This window comes from Aphanomyces invadans, assembly GCF_000520115.1.
Source record: "Aphanomyces invadans strain NJM9701 unplaced genomic scaffold supercont1.2, whole genome shotgun sequence".
In the NCBI taxonomy this organism is placed as follows: domain Eukaryota; phylum Oomycota; class Saprolegniomycetes; order Saprolegniales; family Verrucalvaceae; genus Aphanomyces; species Aphanomyces invadans.
This window is the reverse complement of record NW_008580147.1, coordinates 1369016-1384459: the sequence shown is the minus strand read 5'-3', so window position 1 is coordinate 1384459 and position 15444 is coordinate 1369016. Positions and strand designations below refer to the sequence as shown.

The 15444-nt window shown below is 55.3% G+C and overlaps 10 protein-coding genes across 10 annotated transcripts; 4 read left to right on the top strand and 6 right to left on the bottom strand.

Moving 5' to 3' along the window:
- Positions 1 to 82: 82 nt before the first annotated feature.
- On the top strand, positions 83 to 984 carry H310_01281 (thiamine-phosphate pyrophosphorylase). The gene is made up of 2 exons (XM_008864346.1): positions 83 to 500; positions 546 to 984. The coding sequence occupies exons 1-2, from the start codon at positions 90 to 92 to the stop codon at positions 804 to 806; spliced, it is 672 nt and encodes a 223-aa protein (XP_008862568.1). The 5' UTR covers positions 83 to 89; the 3' UTR covers positions 807 to 984.
- A 730-nt stretch (positions 985 to 1714) lies between these two features.
- H310_01280 (hypothetical protein) lies at positions 1715 to 2904 on the bottom strand. The gene is made up of 4 exons (XM_008864345.1): positions 2764 to 2904; positions 2614 to 2710; positions 2348 to 2548; positions 1715 to 2294 (listed from the first exon to the last, which is right to left on the bottom strand). The coding sequence occupies exons 1-4, from the start codon at positions 2862 to 2864 to the stop codon at positions 1884 to 1886; spliced, it is 810 nt and encodes a 269-aa protein (XP_008862567.1). The 5' UTR covers positions 2865 to 2904; the 3' UTR covers positions 1715 to 1883.
- A 126-nt stretch (positions 2905 to 3030) lies between these two features.
- Positions 3031 to 4884, top strand: H310_01279 (hypothetical protein). Its single transcript, XM_008864344.1, has one exon. The coding sequence runs from the start codon at positions 3035 to 3037 to the stop codon at positions 4832 to 4834; it is 1800 nt and encodes a 599-aa protein (XP_008862566.1). The 5' UTR covers positions 3031 to 3034; the 3' UTR covers positions 4835 to 4884.
- Positions 4652 to 5804, bottom strand: H310_01278 (hypothetical protein). Its single transcript, XM_008864343.1, has 2 exons — positions 5392 to 5804; positions 4652 to 5348 (listed from the first exon to the last, which is right to left on the bottom strand). Exons 1-2 carry the CDS (start codon positions 5785 to 5787, stop codon positions 4851 to 4853), a joined length of 894 nt encoding a protein of 297 aa, XP_008862565.1. The 5' UTR covers positions 5788 to 5804; the 3' UTR covers positions 4652 to 4850.
- Positions 5595 to 8007, top strand: H310_01277 (hypothetical protein). The gene is made up of 6 exons (XM_008864342.1): positions 5595 to 6011; positions 6055 to 6308; positions 6359 to 6458; positions 6502 to 6636; positions 6693 to 6955; positions 7004 to 8007. The coding sequence occupies exons 1-6, from the start codon at positions 5864 to 5866 to the stop codon at positions 7280 to 7282; spliced, it is 1179 nt and encodes a 392-aa protein (XP_008862564.1). The 5' UTR covers positions 5595 to 5863; the 3' UTR covers positions 7283 to 8007.
- On the bottom strand, positions 6935 to 8237 carry H310_01276 (hypothetical protein). Its single transcript, XM_008864341.1, has 2 exons — positions 8022 to 8237; positions 6935 to 7959 (listed from the first exon to the last, which is right to left on the bottom strand). Exons 1-2 carry the CDS (start codon positions 8204 to 8206, stop codon positions 7353 to 7355), a joined length of 792 nt encoding a protein of 263 aa, XP_008862563.1. The 5' UTR covers positions 8207 to 8237; the 3' UTR covers positions 6935 to 7352.
- Positions 8238 to 8261: 24 nt separating this feature from the next.
- On the bottom strand, positions 8262 to 9327 carry H310_01275 (hypothetical protein; the record flags this gene model as incomplete). The annotated part of the gene is made up of 3 exons (XM_008864340.1): positions 8262 to 9039; positions 9087 to 9147; positions 9207 to 9327. The coding sequence occupies 3 exons, from the start codon at positions 9325 to 9327 to the stop codon at positions 8517 to 8519; spliced, it is 705 nt and encodes a 234-aa protein (XP_008862562.1). The 3' UTR covers positions 8262 to 8516.
- A 239-nt stretch (positions 9328 to 9566) lies between these two features.
- Positions 9567 to 12389, top strand: H310_01274 (hypothetical protein). The gene has a single exon (XM_008864339.1). It carries the CDS (start codon positions 9575 to 9577, stop codon positions 12329 to 12331), a length of 2757 nt encoding a protein of 918 aa, XP_008862561.1. The 5' UTR covers positions 9567 to 9574; the 3' UTR covers positions 12332 to 12389.
- Positions 9982 to 14427, bottom strand: H310_01273 (hypothetical protein). The gene is made up of 5 exons (XM_008864338.1): positions 13895 to 14427; positions 13219 to 13834; positions 12832 to 13175; positions 12493 to 12784; positions 9982 to 12444 (listed from the first exon to the last, which is right to left on the bottom strand). Exons 1-5 carry the CDS (start codon positions 14408 to 14410, stop codon positions 12368 to 12370), a joined length of 1845 nt encoding a protein of 614 aa, XP_008862560.1. The 5' UTR covers positions 14411 to 14427; the 3' UTR covers positions 9982 to 12367.
- On the bottom strand, positions 14422 to 15417 carry H310_01272 (hypothetical protein). The gene has a single exon (XM_008864337.1). The coding sequence runs from the start codon at positions 15392 to 15394 to the stop codon at positions 14492 to 14494; it is 903 nt and encodes a 300-aa protein (XP_008862559.1). The 5' UTR covers positions 15395 to 15417; the 3' UTR covers positions 14422 to 14491.
- Positions 15418 to 15444: the final 27 nt, after the last annotated feature.

Genomic DNA, 15444 nt, shown 5'->3' with positions numbered 1-15444 from the left:
ATTATCTTGATATTTGTATCGTCCGTTGTTTTTGAGGGTACCCTCCATTTCGTCGTGGTGGTGGATATCAAGAATTGAAACTTTCTGGCATGGCACTCATGCACAACTCGCGACCCTGGCTCGTGCTCGTAGTGACGGCACAGGACGTCCTTGCAGGTACGGCGCTCAAGGCGGCCTTGTCTGTCCCTGCCGTCGACGTCGTCCAGCTGCGACTCGGCCAATCGCAGGGGTCGGCGCATACGACGTCTGCATTACTGGACGCGATGCGCATTCTTCCGTCAATGGGAGAGCAGTTGACCAAACCTCCTCTGTATGTGGTCAATACCCCTATTGGATTGCCAGATAGTACTCCACGGCTTGACGGGTGGCATTACCCCGAACGTTGCTTGTCAACGTTGGAGGGAATGCTGGAGCAACATGGACGTGGGTTCTTTGGTGTGTCAGTGCATGCCGCGGCGTCTGCCGAAACTGCAGCTGCTCTGGGCGCCTCGTATATTCAGGTAAAATACCGCTGTACCAAGTAACCCCTCACCACGCTGCCTCAGGTTGGAACAATGTTTCCAACGGCCTCCCATCCCGAAAAGACTTGCGTGGAAGGCCCTGAGCTCATCAGGCAAGTTCGGCAAGCACTACCCTCGGCAACTTTGATTGGTGTTGGAGGCATCACCGACGCGAATTGTGTGGACGTGTTGCAAGCGGGCGCAAGTGGCGTTGCAGTTATTCGTGCCATTTTGGATGCTGACAAACCCGACGTTGCCGCCCTGAAGCTTCGTCAGGCCCTTGATGTCTATCAACCCAAGACGTAACACGTCTAAATCAACCTGCGCATCGTTGGGCTTCCTCCCTCGTCGTGCGGTCGGCCCAAGCTCTTCCTCACTTCCAGATTGTGAATGGATTGTTCATCGTGAGCGAAACAAAAAAACGCTTCCGTGTGGAAGAAACGTAACCTTATAAACCAATGAAATGATGGGGATGGGTTCCGATTGAATCCAATATAGGGAAGTAGTGTAGCAAACGTTTCCCTCCAGAAAACGTGAATTTCCCTAGGATTATGCGGTCGAGTAGGCATTTTCCCCAATTGTTTGCGGTGGGGCGGACAAAATATTACGTTTGACAGGTATTTTTAGGGAGGCATTTTGGAACCAGTCAGTTCAGAACTAAAGCAATGTTTGCCGCCCGTGCCGTCGCGACCGTCCAAGCCCCCTTGAGCCGTGGCATCAGCCGCTCTGCCCTCCGTATGGGCGAACACGGCCATGAACATTTGGTCTTCGAGAAGGGACCGTTCAACGCCCGATCCATCGGCACTGGTCTGTTCTTGATCGTCGGCGGTGGCATTGGTGCCACCCTCGGAATCTGCGCCTTCCAAAACTGGAAGGGTGGTTTCCCCCAGAAGAAGGATTAAGCGATTCATTCGCTGCCGCTGACGAGTTATCCACTGTGTTTGCGCCATGGGGATGCGTGTGCGACCAACCGCCCACAGCTTAGACCTGGTTGTGCCGTGCCCGTCACCCATCCACGCTGAATCAAGTGCAGTTGATAAACGTAACTATTCCTACTACAATATAAATGCAGCGTGTTGCAAAGGCCACAGCGCAGTGCAGCACAAGCTGCGCACAATCGGATCGAGGTTGGGAGCGCGGCGATGTGAGCCCCTCATGTTGATATTCCCTCCACCATGAACACGGCGTCTCGGCCGCAGCTCAACCACCAGCCATTCCGCATCGTATATGACTTGAATTGGCTTCGTTTGGGATTGTCGCCAGGCGTACACTGCATTTATCTGCAGAGCATCGGGCCAAACAAACAACTCGGCGCTTTCTTTCGCCAACAACACTGGATGCAATTGAATTCCACAGAGTGCCGTCGACACTCGTGGAATTCCGTTAGTGCTTGCCGTAGGTAGCGTCGAAGAAGTCGTATTTGGCTTCTTGGTCGGCCTTGATGGTCTTGTGACCGGGCTTCCAGTTGGCAGGGCACACCTCACCGGGGTGCGCCGTGGCGTACTGGAACGCCTTGAGAATGCGAAGCGTTTCAGGGACACTGCGGCCGACTTGGTCATCGTTGATCTGGATGGATCGGATCACGCCCTGGGGGTCGATGATGAAGAGACCGCGCAGGGCCGCGCCAAACATGTCGTCGTCTTCGTCGGTCACAAGAACGCCATAGTCGGCTGAGATACGCTTGCTCACATCCGCAACGATGGGGATGTTCATCGAGCCCAAGCCGCCCTTGTCGCGGGGGGTTTTGATCCATGCCAAATGCGTGTGGTGGGAGTCCGTCGAGACAGCGATCACCTGGATTCACGGTCGTAAGAGGGAGATGATGATGATGGAGTGGGGGAACCCACCTCGGTATTGATGGCTTGGAATTGGTCCACGGAATCGCTGAAGCTCACGATTTCCGTGGGGCAGACAAATGTGAAATCGAACGGGTAGAAGAAAATCACGAGCCATTTGCCCTTGTAGTCGTCAAGTGAGATCTTGGTGAACTTTTCGTTCACGACAGCATTCACGTTCTTGAACGTCGGGGCAGGCTTGCGAGGCAACACCTGCTTGCTCCGTGCACAATGAGTTCACCATGACACGCTTCCATCAAGGCAACATGCGCTTGTACCTGGGGGCGGTTAGCGCGGGAATTGTGCCATTGGAACTTTTTGAATTCGCGCAACGTATCGGCGGATACACCAGGCAGGTTTCCCAACGCGTCCACTCTGCAGCAAACAAAAGTCGGTCAGGATTATTGAGGTACGAGAGATGCCTGTACTCGAATTCCTCCAAACGGGATCCGTGCTTGCGGCCACCATGAGCCGACACGATGCAAGCCACCAGCAACGCAAGTGCCACGAACACACGAACGCCAAGCATGCTCTTCAGGAATGGCGGCCACACATCGTCTCAGGGAGTCTGAGTTATCGGGATACCTCTTTAATTTTATACTCTCATCATATCATATCGCACGCCAACATCGACCTGTCAAATTGGATTCCCACGTTGATTTGAACCAATCAAATGCTGCCATTTATCGACACAACAAAATGGCGATACATTCGCCGGCGGTGCCGCCGCGCCGGGCCGTCGAGAAATCGTTGGACAAGCCGTTGATTGCCGTATTCCTTCTTGGTACGCTGCTAAAGCTCCTTCTTCTTCCGTCCTACCGCAGCACGGACTTTGAAGTCCACCGGAATTGGCTTGCGATTACCGCGTCGCTGCCCCGAACACAATGGTACTTCGACACAGGAAGTGAGTGGACGTTGGACTATCCACCGTTCTTCGCCTGGTTTGAACGTCTTCTCGGCGCCGCCGCCACGTACGTTGACCCTGGGATGCTGAATCTTCACGCGTTGGGATACGCAAGCCATCGTACCATCGTGTTCCAGCGTTTGTCGGTGATCTTGTCGGATGTGGTGCTGTTTGCATCCATCATCAAGTACTGCAATGCGTGGCCCCGCGTCACAACGACAGAAGTCGCATTCAACACGAACAAGCGTGTGGTGGTGGTGCTATTGACGTTCCTCGACGCTGGGCTGATCATGGTCGACCACGTACACTTCCAATACAACGGCGTGCTCCTGGGGCTGCTCATCCTCAGTGTTGCGTACATCCGAGACGGCCAAGATGTGAAAGGTGCATTCGTGTACGCAGTGTTGCTCATGATGAAGCACATCTACCTTTACGTGGCCCTGCTTTACTTTGTGTATCTCTTCGGCCACTACTGCTACGCGGTGCCACCCCCCACCACGCCAGAAGCTGTCCAGCATGCCCACCACCAGGTTCGAAGGCGATCACTTTCGAACACCGACACCCACGAGACGCTGGCTCACCTCGTCGCCGGCCGCGGGCGCTTCCAAATCACTCGGTTCCTTACCCTTGGAATTGTCGTCTTGGGCGTGTTTGCAGCTGCACTTGGCTCTGTCATCTGGCCTGACGGCTCGTTGCCGACCCACTCCGTCGGGGAACACTTGGCTCAAATCGCTTCCCGTCTATTTCCGGTTCAACGGGGCCTCTGCCATGCTTACTGGGCCCCCAACGTGTGGGCTCTATACGCGTTTGCTGACAAAGTTCTGGTCACAGTCTTGCGAGTTCCTGCCCCTGTCGGCACCATGAGCGGCGGTCTCGTCCAAGACGCGGTCTTTGTCGTCCTGCCGACAGTCGCACCGTGGGTTTGCGCCGTCCTCACTCTCCTAGCCATGGCGCCCGTTCTGCGAGACGTATACCGGTATCCCGACCCCGCTCTCTTCATGCCGGCTTTGGTCTACTGCATGCTGTGCTCGTTCTTGTTTGGGTACCACGTGCACGAGAAGGCCATTTTGCAAGCCACGTTGCCGCTCGGCCTGCTTGCCGTCGAATCCACTCGAGACGCAAAGTTGTATCGCGTCGCGACACTTGTGGGCAACATTTCACTCTTTCCGCTCCTGTTCACGACTGCCGAAGTCGGGACCCGCCTACTTCTCACGGCCGGCCACGCGTTACTCGCGCATGTGTGCTTGTACCCGTACCATGCGCACTCCCTCAAGCGCCGCCGCATCAAGTACACGGGCATTGGTCTGTCCTTGTGGCAACGACTGTATCTCCACGCAGTTGCAGGAGTGGCCATCGTGTCCATGGCGCTGCCAATTGTCCTGCCACGGTATCCGTTTCTGCCGCTGCTCTTGACATCCGTGAGCTGTGCCGGCGGTGTGATCTACGTGTGGCTCTCGGCCCTTCAGTTGCACAAACGCAAACTTGGCGCACTCAAGTCGTACTTGCCTCAGCCATCCACAGCCGCACTCAAACACAAGTCCATGGACGAACCCAACGTCGTGCGAGCGGCCAACAGTCGATATGACATCAAGTAATACAATAGATTGGCGACTACAGCACTGTCGCCGTGTTGGGGCGCGTCGGGGCCCAGGAAGACGCCTTCTTGAGGTTGAACAACCCCCTCACCATCACATTGGACGGCGTGGACTTTGGTGGGATGGAGTCAAGGATGGTGCTGCTGTTATGGCGCGGCGGTTGGGGTGGGGTCATGGACTGAATCGCGTTCGACCAAGTGCCGCAACGTTGGCATGACTGGCTTGTCTCGTTACTGCATGTATCGCATTCCAACATGTTGCAGCATGGCCGTCTTGTAGCCGCATAGCACACATCTCCGCACGACTCGCATGGACGACCAAGGCCAACCGTACACACAAGATCGCTCGCGAGTACTTGCCTGTCCTTGGGGCATGTCGAATGCAGCAAGATGGGGCTCGACGCGGCTTGCCAACCAAACTCCAATGGAACGTCCTCGTACGTATACCCAGCTGCATCCCGCAGAGACGTGTCAGCCCCTGCCTTGACCAACAGGTCGACAACCGAGCGATGGCCCTGAAAACTTTGTCATAGGGTGGACGTATAGTCTTGCAATTACCTGGCTGGCGGCTTTGTGCAACGCAGTTCGGCGATCACCAAACGAGGTGTCCACGAGGTTCAAGCTGGCACCGTGTTGAATAAGAAGCGCGACGGACTCGTCTGCACCACTGTAAGCTGCCCTGTGCAAAGGTGTCGCACCACACCTTGCACAGTCTGGGCTGGCCCTTCTCGACAACAGGTACGCGACAACATCGACTCGATTCGATTGACTGGCGTAGTGCAGCGCCGTGTATCCAAAATCGTCGACAAAATCGATGGGCAAATCGGCCTTGCGGCACTCAAAAAACGAACGAACATGGTCCAGGTCTCCGTCTTGGGCAGCGGTGAAGATGCTCTTGCGCAGAAGCGCTCTGCGGCATGGACATTCGGCGCTGTTGTTCCCACTCGATGCCATGTCGCAATGACAAAAACCTCCAAAACTTAATGTGATATAATACTTCGACGGGGGATATCTTGGAAGGGCAACGACGATGGAAGGCAACATGCCGCTGACGCCGCACACCCCATCGGGGAAGAAGTTCAACTTTGGACAAGCGTGGACGGACGACGCGTACGTCTTCGGCGCCGAGCGTCCTGGCTACGCGCATCCGAGGCGTGATCAGCCATCTACACCACGAGGTAAAAACAGTTTCCAATGGGGCGACTCGCTCACATGTATTAGGTCCAGACGTAAGCGACGCGCAAGTTGACGAGTGGGTCAAGTTCATGCTTGCCAACGACATCAAACACGTGCTGTGTCTCTTGACGCGGGAGGAACTTCGCTTCTATTCGACGTCGCTCCTTTGTCAATATGAGAAGGCGTTCGCTTCAACGACCCACATCGATTTGACAGGCAACTGGCGGTTGTCGGAGCTGCTTGCAAGTCTATCCAAAGCGACGACAGCAAAGGAGCGAATTGTCGTGCACTGCACCACCGTACGTGCCGTGTCAACTCTGCCATGACCGACTTGCGTGGACGTCGGCAGGGGCAAACTCGCACTGCGAACGTCCTGGCTTTGTGGATACATCGATTCCATGTCGTCGGCATCGACGATGCCATGAACTACGTCATCCACACCGCCTCTTGTACGCACATAATTCGATTGACCTCTCGTCACGTCCATGTCAGTGAACGGGACCACCAGGAAACCCACCGCCGATGGCGTCCTGCGACTGCTGCGAAACGTACCTGCAACGCCACAGACCCTGCAGCCGCCTCCAGCACCCCTCTCAAGCGTTCCAACGACATCACGAGTGATCACCTGTATAATTTGTTCTCATACGATGACGCGAACTTCACTCCAGCCCATGAACACGTAGCTCCATGCCGTGCGCCTCCATCAACAGCGGGGGTATCGACCAGCGCCCCGGACGTTTGCTTTCTGCATCTTGGGGGCCGAATTGATGCCACGCTCCGTCACTTTGTTCACGACTTTCAAATCGACGTCGGCGACCCCGTGGCATGTTTCGACATTTTAGCGACCAGCGGTTGCCCTGCGCCGTGCGAGTCCATTTCCATTTGCCGCAAAGCGCACGACGTGTCCACGGCGGACCTTGACGCTGTCGTTGTCGCCCTCCAAAGGGTGACGTTGCGCATGATGTTGGGTCGTGGTTGACTCGTACGTCGTTAGACTCGAGCGACGTTCGTGGTCATCACCATGGACGCGACGGTGTTGACGACCTCGGCCGCGTACCTCCAGTCCCGTCGGCCACCAACACAGACGATTGTATGCACGGGAGCCCGAGTCCCTGCATGCATTCCGGCTGCATCTGACGCCGCATTCAATCTCGGCTGTGCACTTGGCGCGATTCGTTGGTTGCCGCCCGGCGTGTACGTGAGCTGGAACGGTCGGGTGGAACTGGCCACGGACGACACGCCAAGAAGCGATCGCACCACCCAAGACGCATGATACACACGATGACGATCTGGGTCGTTTATTGCTATAGCAAACAAAAGTGTCGAATCAAGAGACGGTCGATCTACAGGACGATGGTCTGAACGGCGGCTGCATCAGCTAACACTGTCAATTGCGGCTGCGACCCACTCTGGTTTTCTTTGTTTTGCGTCGAGGAGTTGTGAACGAGGCCACGCTGCTGGTGAAGTGGAAAGAGTGACGTCCCGTTCGAAGTCATGGTTGATGAAACCGGCATGGAATGGAGCGAGTGTTGCATCATTGGGTGGTGAAAGTGATGGGGTAACGTGGTGTGGGCCAAATGTTGTTGTTTGGTGACTGTGGCGTGGAGCAATGAGAAATGTTCTTGCATGGGCAGTTGTTGCTTGATATGATCATGAAGCATCGAAATGCGGTTCAGGTTGGTAGGAGAATGCTCGAAGATGGACGCAGGCTCCATGTGTGAGTGAGGTTGAGACGGCATCGACATCTTCGCTTTGTGCTGCATTGCACGGTGACCCCTTCGCTTATACGAGTTCCAGTGGTTCTTGATCGCGTTGTCAGTTCGGCCAGGCAGCAGTTTGGCAATTTCGGCCCACTTGTTGCCGTATTTGTGATGGGCTACCTTTAAAAGGGTTTCCTCGTCAGTCGTCCATGGGTCCTTTCGAATGGATGGATCCAGTTGATTGTGCCACCTACAATAACATCTTTGCGTCAAGATGGGGTCGTCTTGACGGAACGAAGTCGGATGTAGTACCTCTCACGGCACTGCTTGCCATTTCGCCCAGGTAGTAAACTGCCAATGACACTCCACCGCCGGGTACCGTGAGTCTGCACCAACTCCATCATGAGGGAATCTTCCTCGGGGGTCCACTTGCTTATCGATTTCCTATCTGACCCTTCGTCTGCCGAGTCCCGGTCATTGGTGGTCGAGCGCGGCATCGTCGTGGCGTGTGCAGCTCGGCGAATTGAGATCTTTCGAATGGGTTGATGGCAGTTGAACCTCTCGAATTCAATATATTTCACAAAAGCGCCGCGAAATTTCGAAACCTCGAACCAATATTGAGTTTCAGAGGCACACTGCGTTTCGTGAATTTCCACTGGTTAACACCCCCGCTTCAAGGTAGATGGATGCGCCACGGGAGTCCATCGCAGAGTTGCAGCGCGACGCAGGAAGGGTAAGAGGATTGTCATGCTGGCGTCGCCAGCCACTTGATTGTGTAACCTCTGCCAGGTTGGTGGACGTGGATATTCACTCATGTGACGACGCGGCAGCTTGCTCTTCAAAGAATGTCTTCCATATCGTGCGTGGGTCCTTTTGGGTTGGGATGTAGTGCCCGCCTGGATGGGTAAGCAGCACTGGATTGTCAAACTGCGCAGCCAAGGCCTGGCTCTTCTCCACCGAGATCAAATCGTCTTGCTCACCCAAGATGTGCAAAGATGGCAAACGAAGGGGAGAGTCCAAGGAAAGGTTGAACGCCGGGTCTGACATCAGGGCCGATGCACAGAACACCCCAAACTTGAACTGAAAGCGTGTGTCTCCTTGTTGCTGACGCGACAGCATGTACGCGGCACACATGCCTCCTTGACTGAAACCAAACACGCCGTCGAATGGCCCTTGCGTACGAATGATACCCTCCAAGTACGACAAAGTGTCGTCGACTCCCACGTAAGAATACGCATCGCTCTCCGTCTGGCGCTCAAACTCCCACCACGCAAACTGCGCCACGGACGTCTTTAACTCTTCCGCGTCACCATCGCTCAGTACATTCACCCTGTGATCAACGTATGAGCTTGAATGTAGCGGTCATGTCGATGATACCGTTGAATGTGCTCGGCCGACGTAGGTTCGTAAGGCACGTTGATGGGACCATCCACAAACACTAGCATTCATGACATCATGTCTTCCACACTCCGATAAAGCACTCTTTCACCACCATACCGAACTCTGTCGTGACCTTGGCGGCACGAAGTAGCGCTGCCATTTTCCCCTTGAGTTTGGCCGCGCTCTGGCGGTGACCATGGAGACAGAGCACCCTCGTCTTCATCTCGATGTCGGTCATATGACGAAGGCAACGTATCCGGACAATGGTGCAATTACACTTGAAATAAAATTTCCTCAATATATTTTTCTACTAAATACAGAAGAACAGTATTTAAGCCGAATTCTATCACACCTTGAAAAGGCACGAGTCTAGTTTTATTCGGAGTGCTCGGGCTCCACACCAACCAAAATGGGCAGGTTATCCGGATACTAGGTTTCATTGGTCGAGTTGAGATCCGTCATGGCATTCGCGATACTGCTTCAAGATGGCTCGGAAAGCAGGGAAAGGCAAGGCCGCTGGGAAGAAGCGGAAGGCACCGTTGGATGTGTATGAGCACGGAGATGAGGATGATCTAAAGGAACAACGAGAAAACGATCGCATGGATGTTGACGGCGTCTACGAGTACGAAGCTCCTGAAAAGATTAGCCGAGACCAGGACAGTGAAATCGACGAAGACGAAGCGTTCAACTCGGACGACGAAGCCACATTTGGCAACTTTTTTAGTGGAAAGAAGGAAGCACATGTCGGTAAGACGACGGCACATGAATCGGACGATAACACGGTCGACGACGATGAAGACGATGATGGCGGCGACGGCGATTTGTTGTCGGACATGTTGGGCACGGCACCTGCGCCTCGCTTGGACACTGTCGACGATTCCGCTGACGACGACGATGACGACGACGATGATGATGAAGATGACGAGAAGCATGCGTCGCTCTTGAATATGGTGCACAGCTTGGCCAAGGGACCCAAGCGCAAAGTCACCCACGCCGAAGCTACCGAGGACGTTGCGCCGTCTGCGTTTAGCAAGAAGTTGGGTGGATCTGCATTAACGTTGGAGGGACTTCTTGGCGCATCCATGGCGGGTTTGCCCGGCGATGACGACGAAGGGGCTGCGAACGACGAAGGTGCGCAGAGATCCGGCACGTTTGTGTCGTTGAAGAAGCAGCTCGCGAGTCTCGAAAAAGACGACAGCAGGTTGCAAGCCCCAGTCGCGCCCGTCGTAGAGGCCCGTGCGTCGCGGAAAGTGGCGTACGCGGACAAGAAGAAACAGATGGACGTGTTCCAGCCCGTGATAAAGGCAAATCGGGAAAAGGAAACCCTCGACTTTCGCACGCAGGGCAACCAGCGCGTTGAAAACATCACGGTCGCGTCGCTCACATCCAAGTTTGTACCGGAGAAGCCGATGGAGAACGATGTGGCGGCGCTTTTGGAAGCGAGCGGGTGGAGCGACAAGTCGATCTTGAAAGAGGAGGCGGCCGAGTTGGCCGCTAACGAAATCTCGGTAGATGAGGTTCGCGCGCGCCAGGGCGAACTCGCCAAGATGCGCGCCATGATGTTCTATCAAGAGCAAAAAAACAAGCGAATCAAAAAAATCAAGAGCAAGCTCTACCACAAGATCCGCAACAAGCAGGAAGATCGGAAGGAACGAATGGCATTGCGGGAATTGGACCCCGAGTTCGCCGCCCAAATGGACGCTGAGGATGCCGAGAAGCGCGCGGAAGAGCGCATGACCCTCAAGCACACAAACACATCCAAGTGGGTCAAGCACCAGCTCGCCAGAGGCATCAACGCAGATCAAGGCACGCGATCTGCAATTGCCGACCAGCTGCGGCGCGGCGACGACCTTCGGAAGAAAATGCAGTCGGTTAACCCTGACAGCGACGACGACGAGAGCGACGATGACGATGACCATGCGTCGCTCGACGGTATGACGGAAACCGAGAAGCTCCAGCATCGGCTCCAGAAGAAAGCAGCAACGCTCGTGATGGATATCGAAGCGGACTCGCAGTCGACGGAAAAAGCCAAGGGGTTGCAAGGCATGAAGTTCATGCAGAAGGCGGTAGAAAAACAACGAGAGAGGGCACTCGAGGAAGCGGAAGCGCTGTTGAAGGAACTTCGCGGAGACGGCGGCGCGGACAACACGGACGATGAAACAGCCGTGGTGGCCAAGCCCCCTCCCAAGAAGAAGGTCAAAGCAACGCCTGCCGATCACAAGAGCGTCGAAAAGGATATGGTACAAGGCACGCAACAGATGAAATCCGTCATGATGGATAAATCGCACAAAACCCGCGTCTCATCGGCGATCAAGGTCAACTTTGACGACGACGAATCAACTCCTGTCGGTGTCGTGGAAGCCGCCATCGACAACGACGACGAGTCGGTCGTGGCGTCGGCTGTGCCAGAGGAGAACCCGTGGTTGAGTGGATCGAAAGTCGGCAAGAAGCGCCGCAAACGCCATGGGAAAAGCAAAACCGAAGCCGCAACGTCCGTGGCGACAGCCATGGCGTCGCTTGCCGCCGAGTCTTCCTCAGCGACAGAGGCAAGTCCAATGTTACCGTTGAACGCATTGAACAAGAAGCGGAAAGAGGCGTCGGGTGACAGCCCAGCAGCGCCCGAGACCAGTTCCGAAGACACCCCCTCAAACAAGAAAGCCAAAACGGCGGCCAAACCTCCTTCGGCGCAAGAAGAGCTCGTGCGCAAGGCGTTTGCTTTTGCCGAAGATACAGAAAACGAGATTCAAAAGGAGAAGGATCTTCTGGCCGCACGCGATGCTGACGTAAAAGTCGGTGCCGAGGTCGCGCGGCTGACAGGCATGGAAGGCTGGGGCAGCTGGGCTGGGCAAGGTATCAAACCATCCAAGCGCCAGAACGCACGATTGGCCTTGGCGCAGCGTAAGGTGGTTGAAGCAACCGAGGCCGCGTTGGCCAAGCGGAAGGATAGCAAGATGGAGACTGTCCTGATCAACGAAAAGAAGGACAAGAAGGCCGCCAAGTTCATGGTGTCGACCGTCCCGTATCCGTTCACGTCGCGCGAGCAGTACGAGCTCGCGATGCGGAATCCCCTGGGAAGCGACTGGAACACCGCGCGTGCGTCCAACGCGCTGACAGTTCCAGAGGTCATGACGCGTGCCGGCAAGATGATTGAACCGCTGCGACTCACGAACGAGCAGAAAGCGCCAGCCAAAGTCCAGTCTAAGACAGCCAGGCAAGGCAAGCTTCGCAAGGCAAAATTTTAATTAGGCAAGCATATCCAATCCCAAAGGTGGATGCTATTAAGCAAGCCGTGGTTCGTACGTCCGCACGTACTCGAGGGACGCCTCGAGCATAGTCAAGTAGTACCCGGCTTCTCCTACAACGCGTTAGGACGTTGGGTGTACCCGCCTCGGTTCGTGAGCACCTTTCAGCGACTCGTCGTTGCACAGGCACCACAAGTACTCGATCGTGGCCAACGGCGTGCGAAGCGACGCCTGGCACACGCAAAAGATAAACACGGGGAGAAAGTCGTCTGCCGACAGAGCACGGGTTGCGGCGTCGCCCAGGCCGCTATGCGCATGCAGGTCGAAGATTTCTTTGGCTGCATGCAGGAGATGCCGCAGTTTCCCAGACGGCAGAACTTCGTTGTCCATGTCTCGGAGGGATTGCACGGCAGCGTCCCACTTGACCAGCACAAAGTCGTTGGCCAGGCCAAACTACACATGACAATAATATCTTTCGATGGTTGCGCCTAGAGATGCACCTGTGCGGCTGTCGGCGGCACTTTGGCCCACGCCGCCAACATCTTGCACAGCATGTCTTGGTCTCGATCGGCGACGGAAATCTGCACCCATGCTTCAAGCCACGTTTGCATTTGCAGACACACAGTGCGCTCGATAGCGAGGTACACTGCGGCGGCGATTTCGTCAGCAGACACGCCGCAAGATGCAAGCTCGGGCTGTCGAAAAGCAACCATGTACTGCGTCAGGTTTGCAATGACGTCTCGCGTCGCGCACAAGTTGCCGTGGGCTGCTTGACTCGATAATGCTGTCGTAACTTTTTTGAATCTCCCGACGAACTGACCGATCGCATGGCCCTCAAATGTATCTGCACGCCAGCGTTTGTATCATTTCCAAACGATCGAACGAACCTGGATTGTGCAGTAGGGCCATGACAACGATGGAAGGTTGTGGCACCAAGTGAAATGCGGCTCGTTCACGCCGGAGAAGGGTGTCGCCACTTCGGGTGGCCACCAAGGCAGCGTGGCGTTCGCATTTCGGACAACACGTCCAAAGGTTTCCGTCGACTGCGCTTCCACATCCACCTGCGCACCGTGGGGACGTCAGGTGGGCGATCCATGCCGGGTCAAGGTGATGGTCGTTGTAGCTGTCAGCGTCGTGCGAGCCGTGAGGTTTCCCGTGGAGGGCATTGAGGACACTGCTCGATATCGATCGCCGTTCGCAGGGTTTGGAAACCGCTTGGATGGCCTGCGTGAGCCGAAACGCGTGAAATTTGCGCAAGTGGTGGCGCGAGTCCCGAGGGAGAGCAAACTTTCGACCACTTCGAGGCGACGCGGTCGTAGACGACGACGGGGCCACGATCTTCCGGTACTTGCTCTGGAAATCGCGGATGTTGTGGAGAATGGCAGCACACCACGCGGACGCAACCTCTTCCGAGTCAAACACGACGATGGTGGGTGGACGTCGCGAGCCGTTGGCTACGGTCGTCGTCTCGAAGTGCAAGTGTGCTTTCGTTTGTTTGATATCCTATGCATGCCGCGATGGAGTCGATGAAACTTGCCAAGACAAATAGGTCGATCTGCTAACCGTAGTTGGGAGGTGAAAGCTCGCTTGCGTTGTCGCGAAGTTGCTGTGTGCAGATGATGGCACGATTGCCACGTGGGTGCTGGAAAGACTCAAGTCGATGGTCTTCCACGCGTCGCGGCTGCTCTTCCTGGAACGCGCGCGACCAAACAGCTCAATGGGGCCACTCGCGCCGAGCAGGATATGAAAGCCTTGTCCATCCAGCGTCACATGGAGTCTTGCACCACATGGCAGCACCTGAACAGGGGTCGAGAGGACCGACCGCCTTGACTGTTCCGCCAGGTACACGTAAATCCACTTGGCATGAGGGAGCGGCTGGAGAATCGACGATGGAAAGTCACGCAACAATAGGGACGTCCAGATGTCATCGGCCATGGCAGCGAATCGCCACGCTTGACATACATGCGCTACGATGTGATGCAGAGTTGTGCCGTCAAGGTTCAGTAGAACTCGTCGGAAGGTGCCATTCCCAAGTACGTTCGGCATGCATCGCGGCGACGTAGTGCGACCGCCGCACATGGTGTGGTTGATTCGAGTGTAACCGCCATATATTTTTTGAATGAAAAATACTGCGAACATAAAAAAATACGATTACGTGGTTTACACCATGTTCACGGGCTTTTGCGCGTTCGGTTTGGCGGCGTCGGTGGTGGCGGCCTCGGCCTTCTTGGCGTCCTTTTCGTCGTCCTTGCCTAGACCGTAGTTGATGCCGACGGCAGTGTACTTGAACTGGACGAACGAGAAGATGATCGCGAGGACAACAAGCCCAGCAAAGTAAGCGAAGAAAGCGTTCTTTTGCTCCTTGGTGAGGGTATCGAAGTTGGACCCGTTGGAGTAGTTGCCGGCGAAGAATCCAACCGAGCGAATGAACATCCATGAGCCAAACACGGCGGTCGAGATGATTTTGGCGGGCTTGTCAAGGTACAACACCAAGACGCCACCGATGATGGCGAACAAAATGAGGAGCACGATCGTCAGGACATGTCCGGCTTGAGCCATTTGAGCCATTTGCACACCAAGAGCCAAACCACCAGCACCGCCCAAGATGAAGATTCCGACGCGGTAAAAGTACACAGCAGCCAAGCCAATAATCAAACCACCGATGACAAACGCAACGATGGGAGCAGCTTTGGACAAGGGGAAGAGAGTGGCAAACATGGCGCTGAAAAAGACGCCGCCCATCCCGAAACCGCAGGTGAACGCAACGGGCTTGGTCAACTTGTACCCGTGCGTGCCGACAAACACGCCAACAGCAGCAATTGCAACGACGAGGGCGTACTTGCCAACCTTTTCAGCTGTCGAGTCGTCGGTAATGTCAAAGAAATCGCGGATGTCGTCCTTGAGCTTGTCCGTCTTTTCGTCGATCAAGTCGGCAGTCTTGTTGAGGGCATGGAGCCCGTTCTCCGTGGCGTTCTTGATCGTGGTCGTGTTCACCTGGGCTTCGACCGAGCCGAACGTGAAGATCGCGAAGAGGAGTATGATGGCGAGCAGGAACTTGTTCATCCTTGGCCGCAGATTCGAGAATGACAAAGCAATGAAGTTTGGTGCAAATC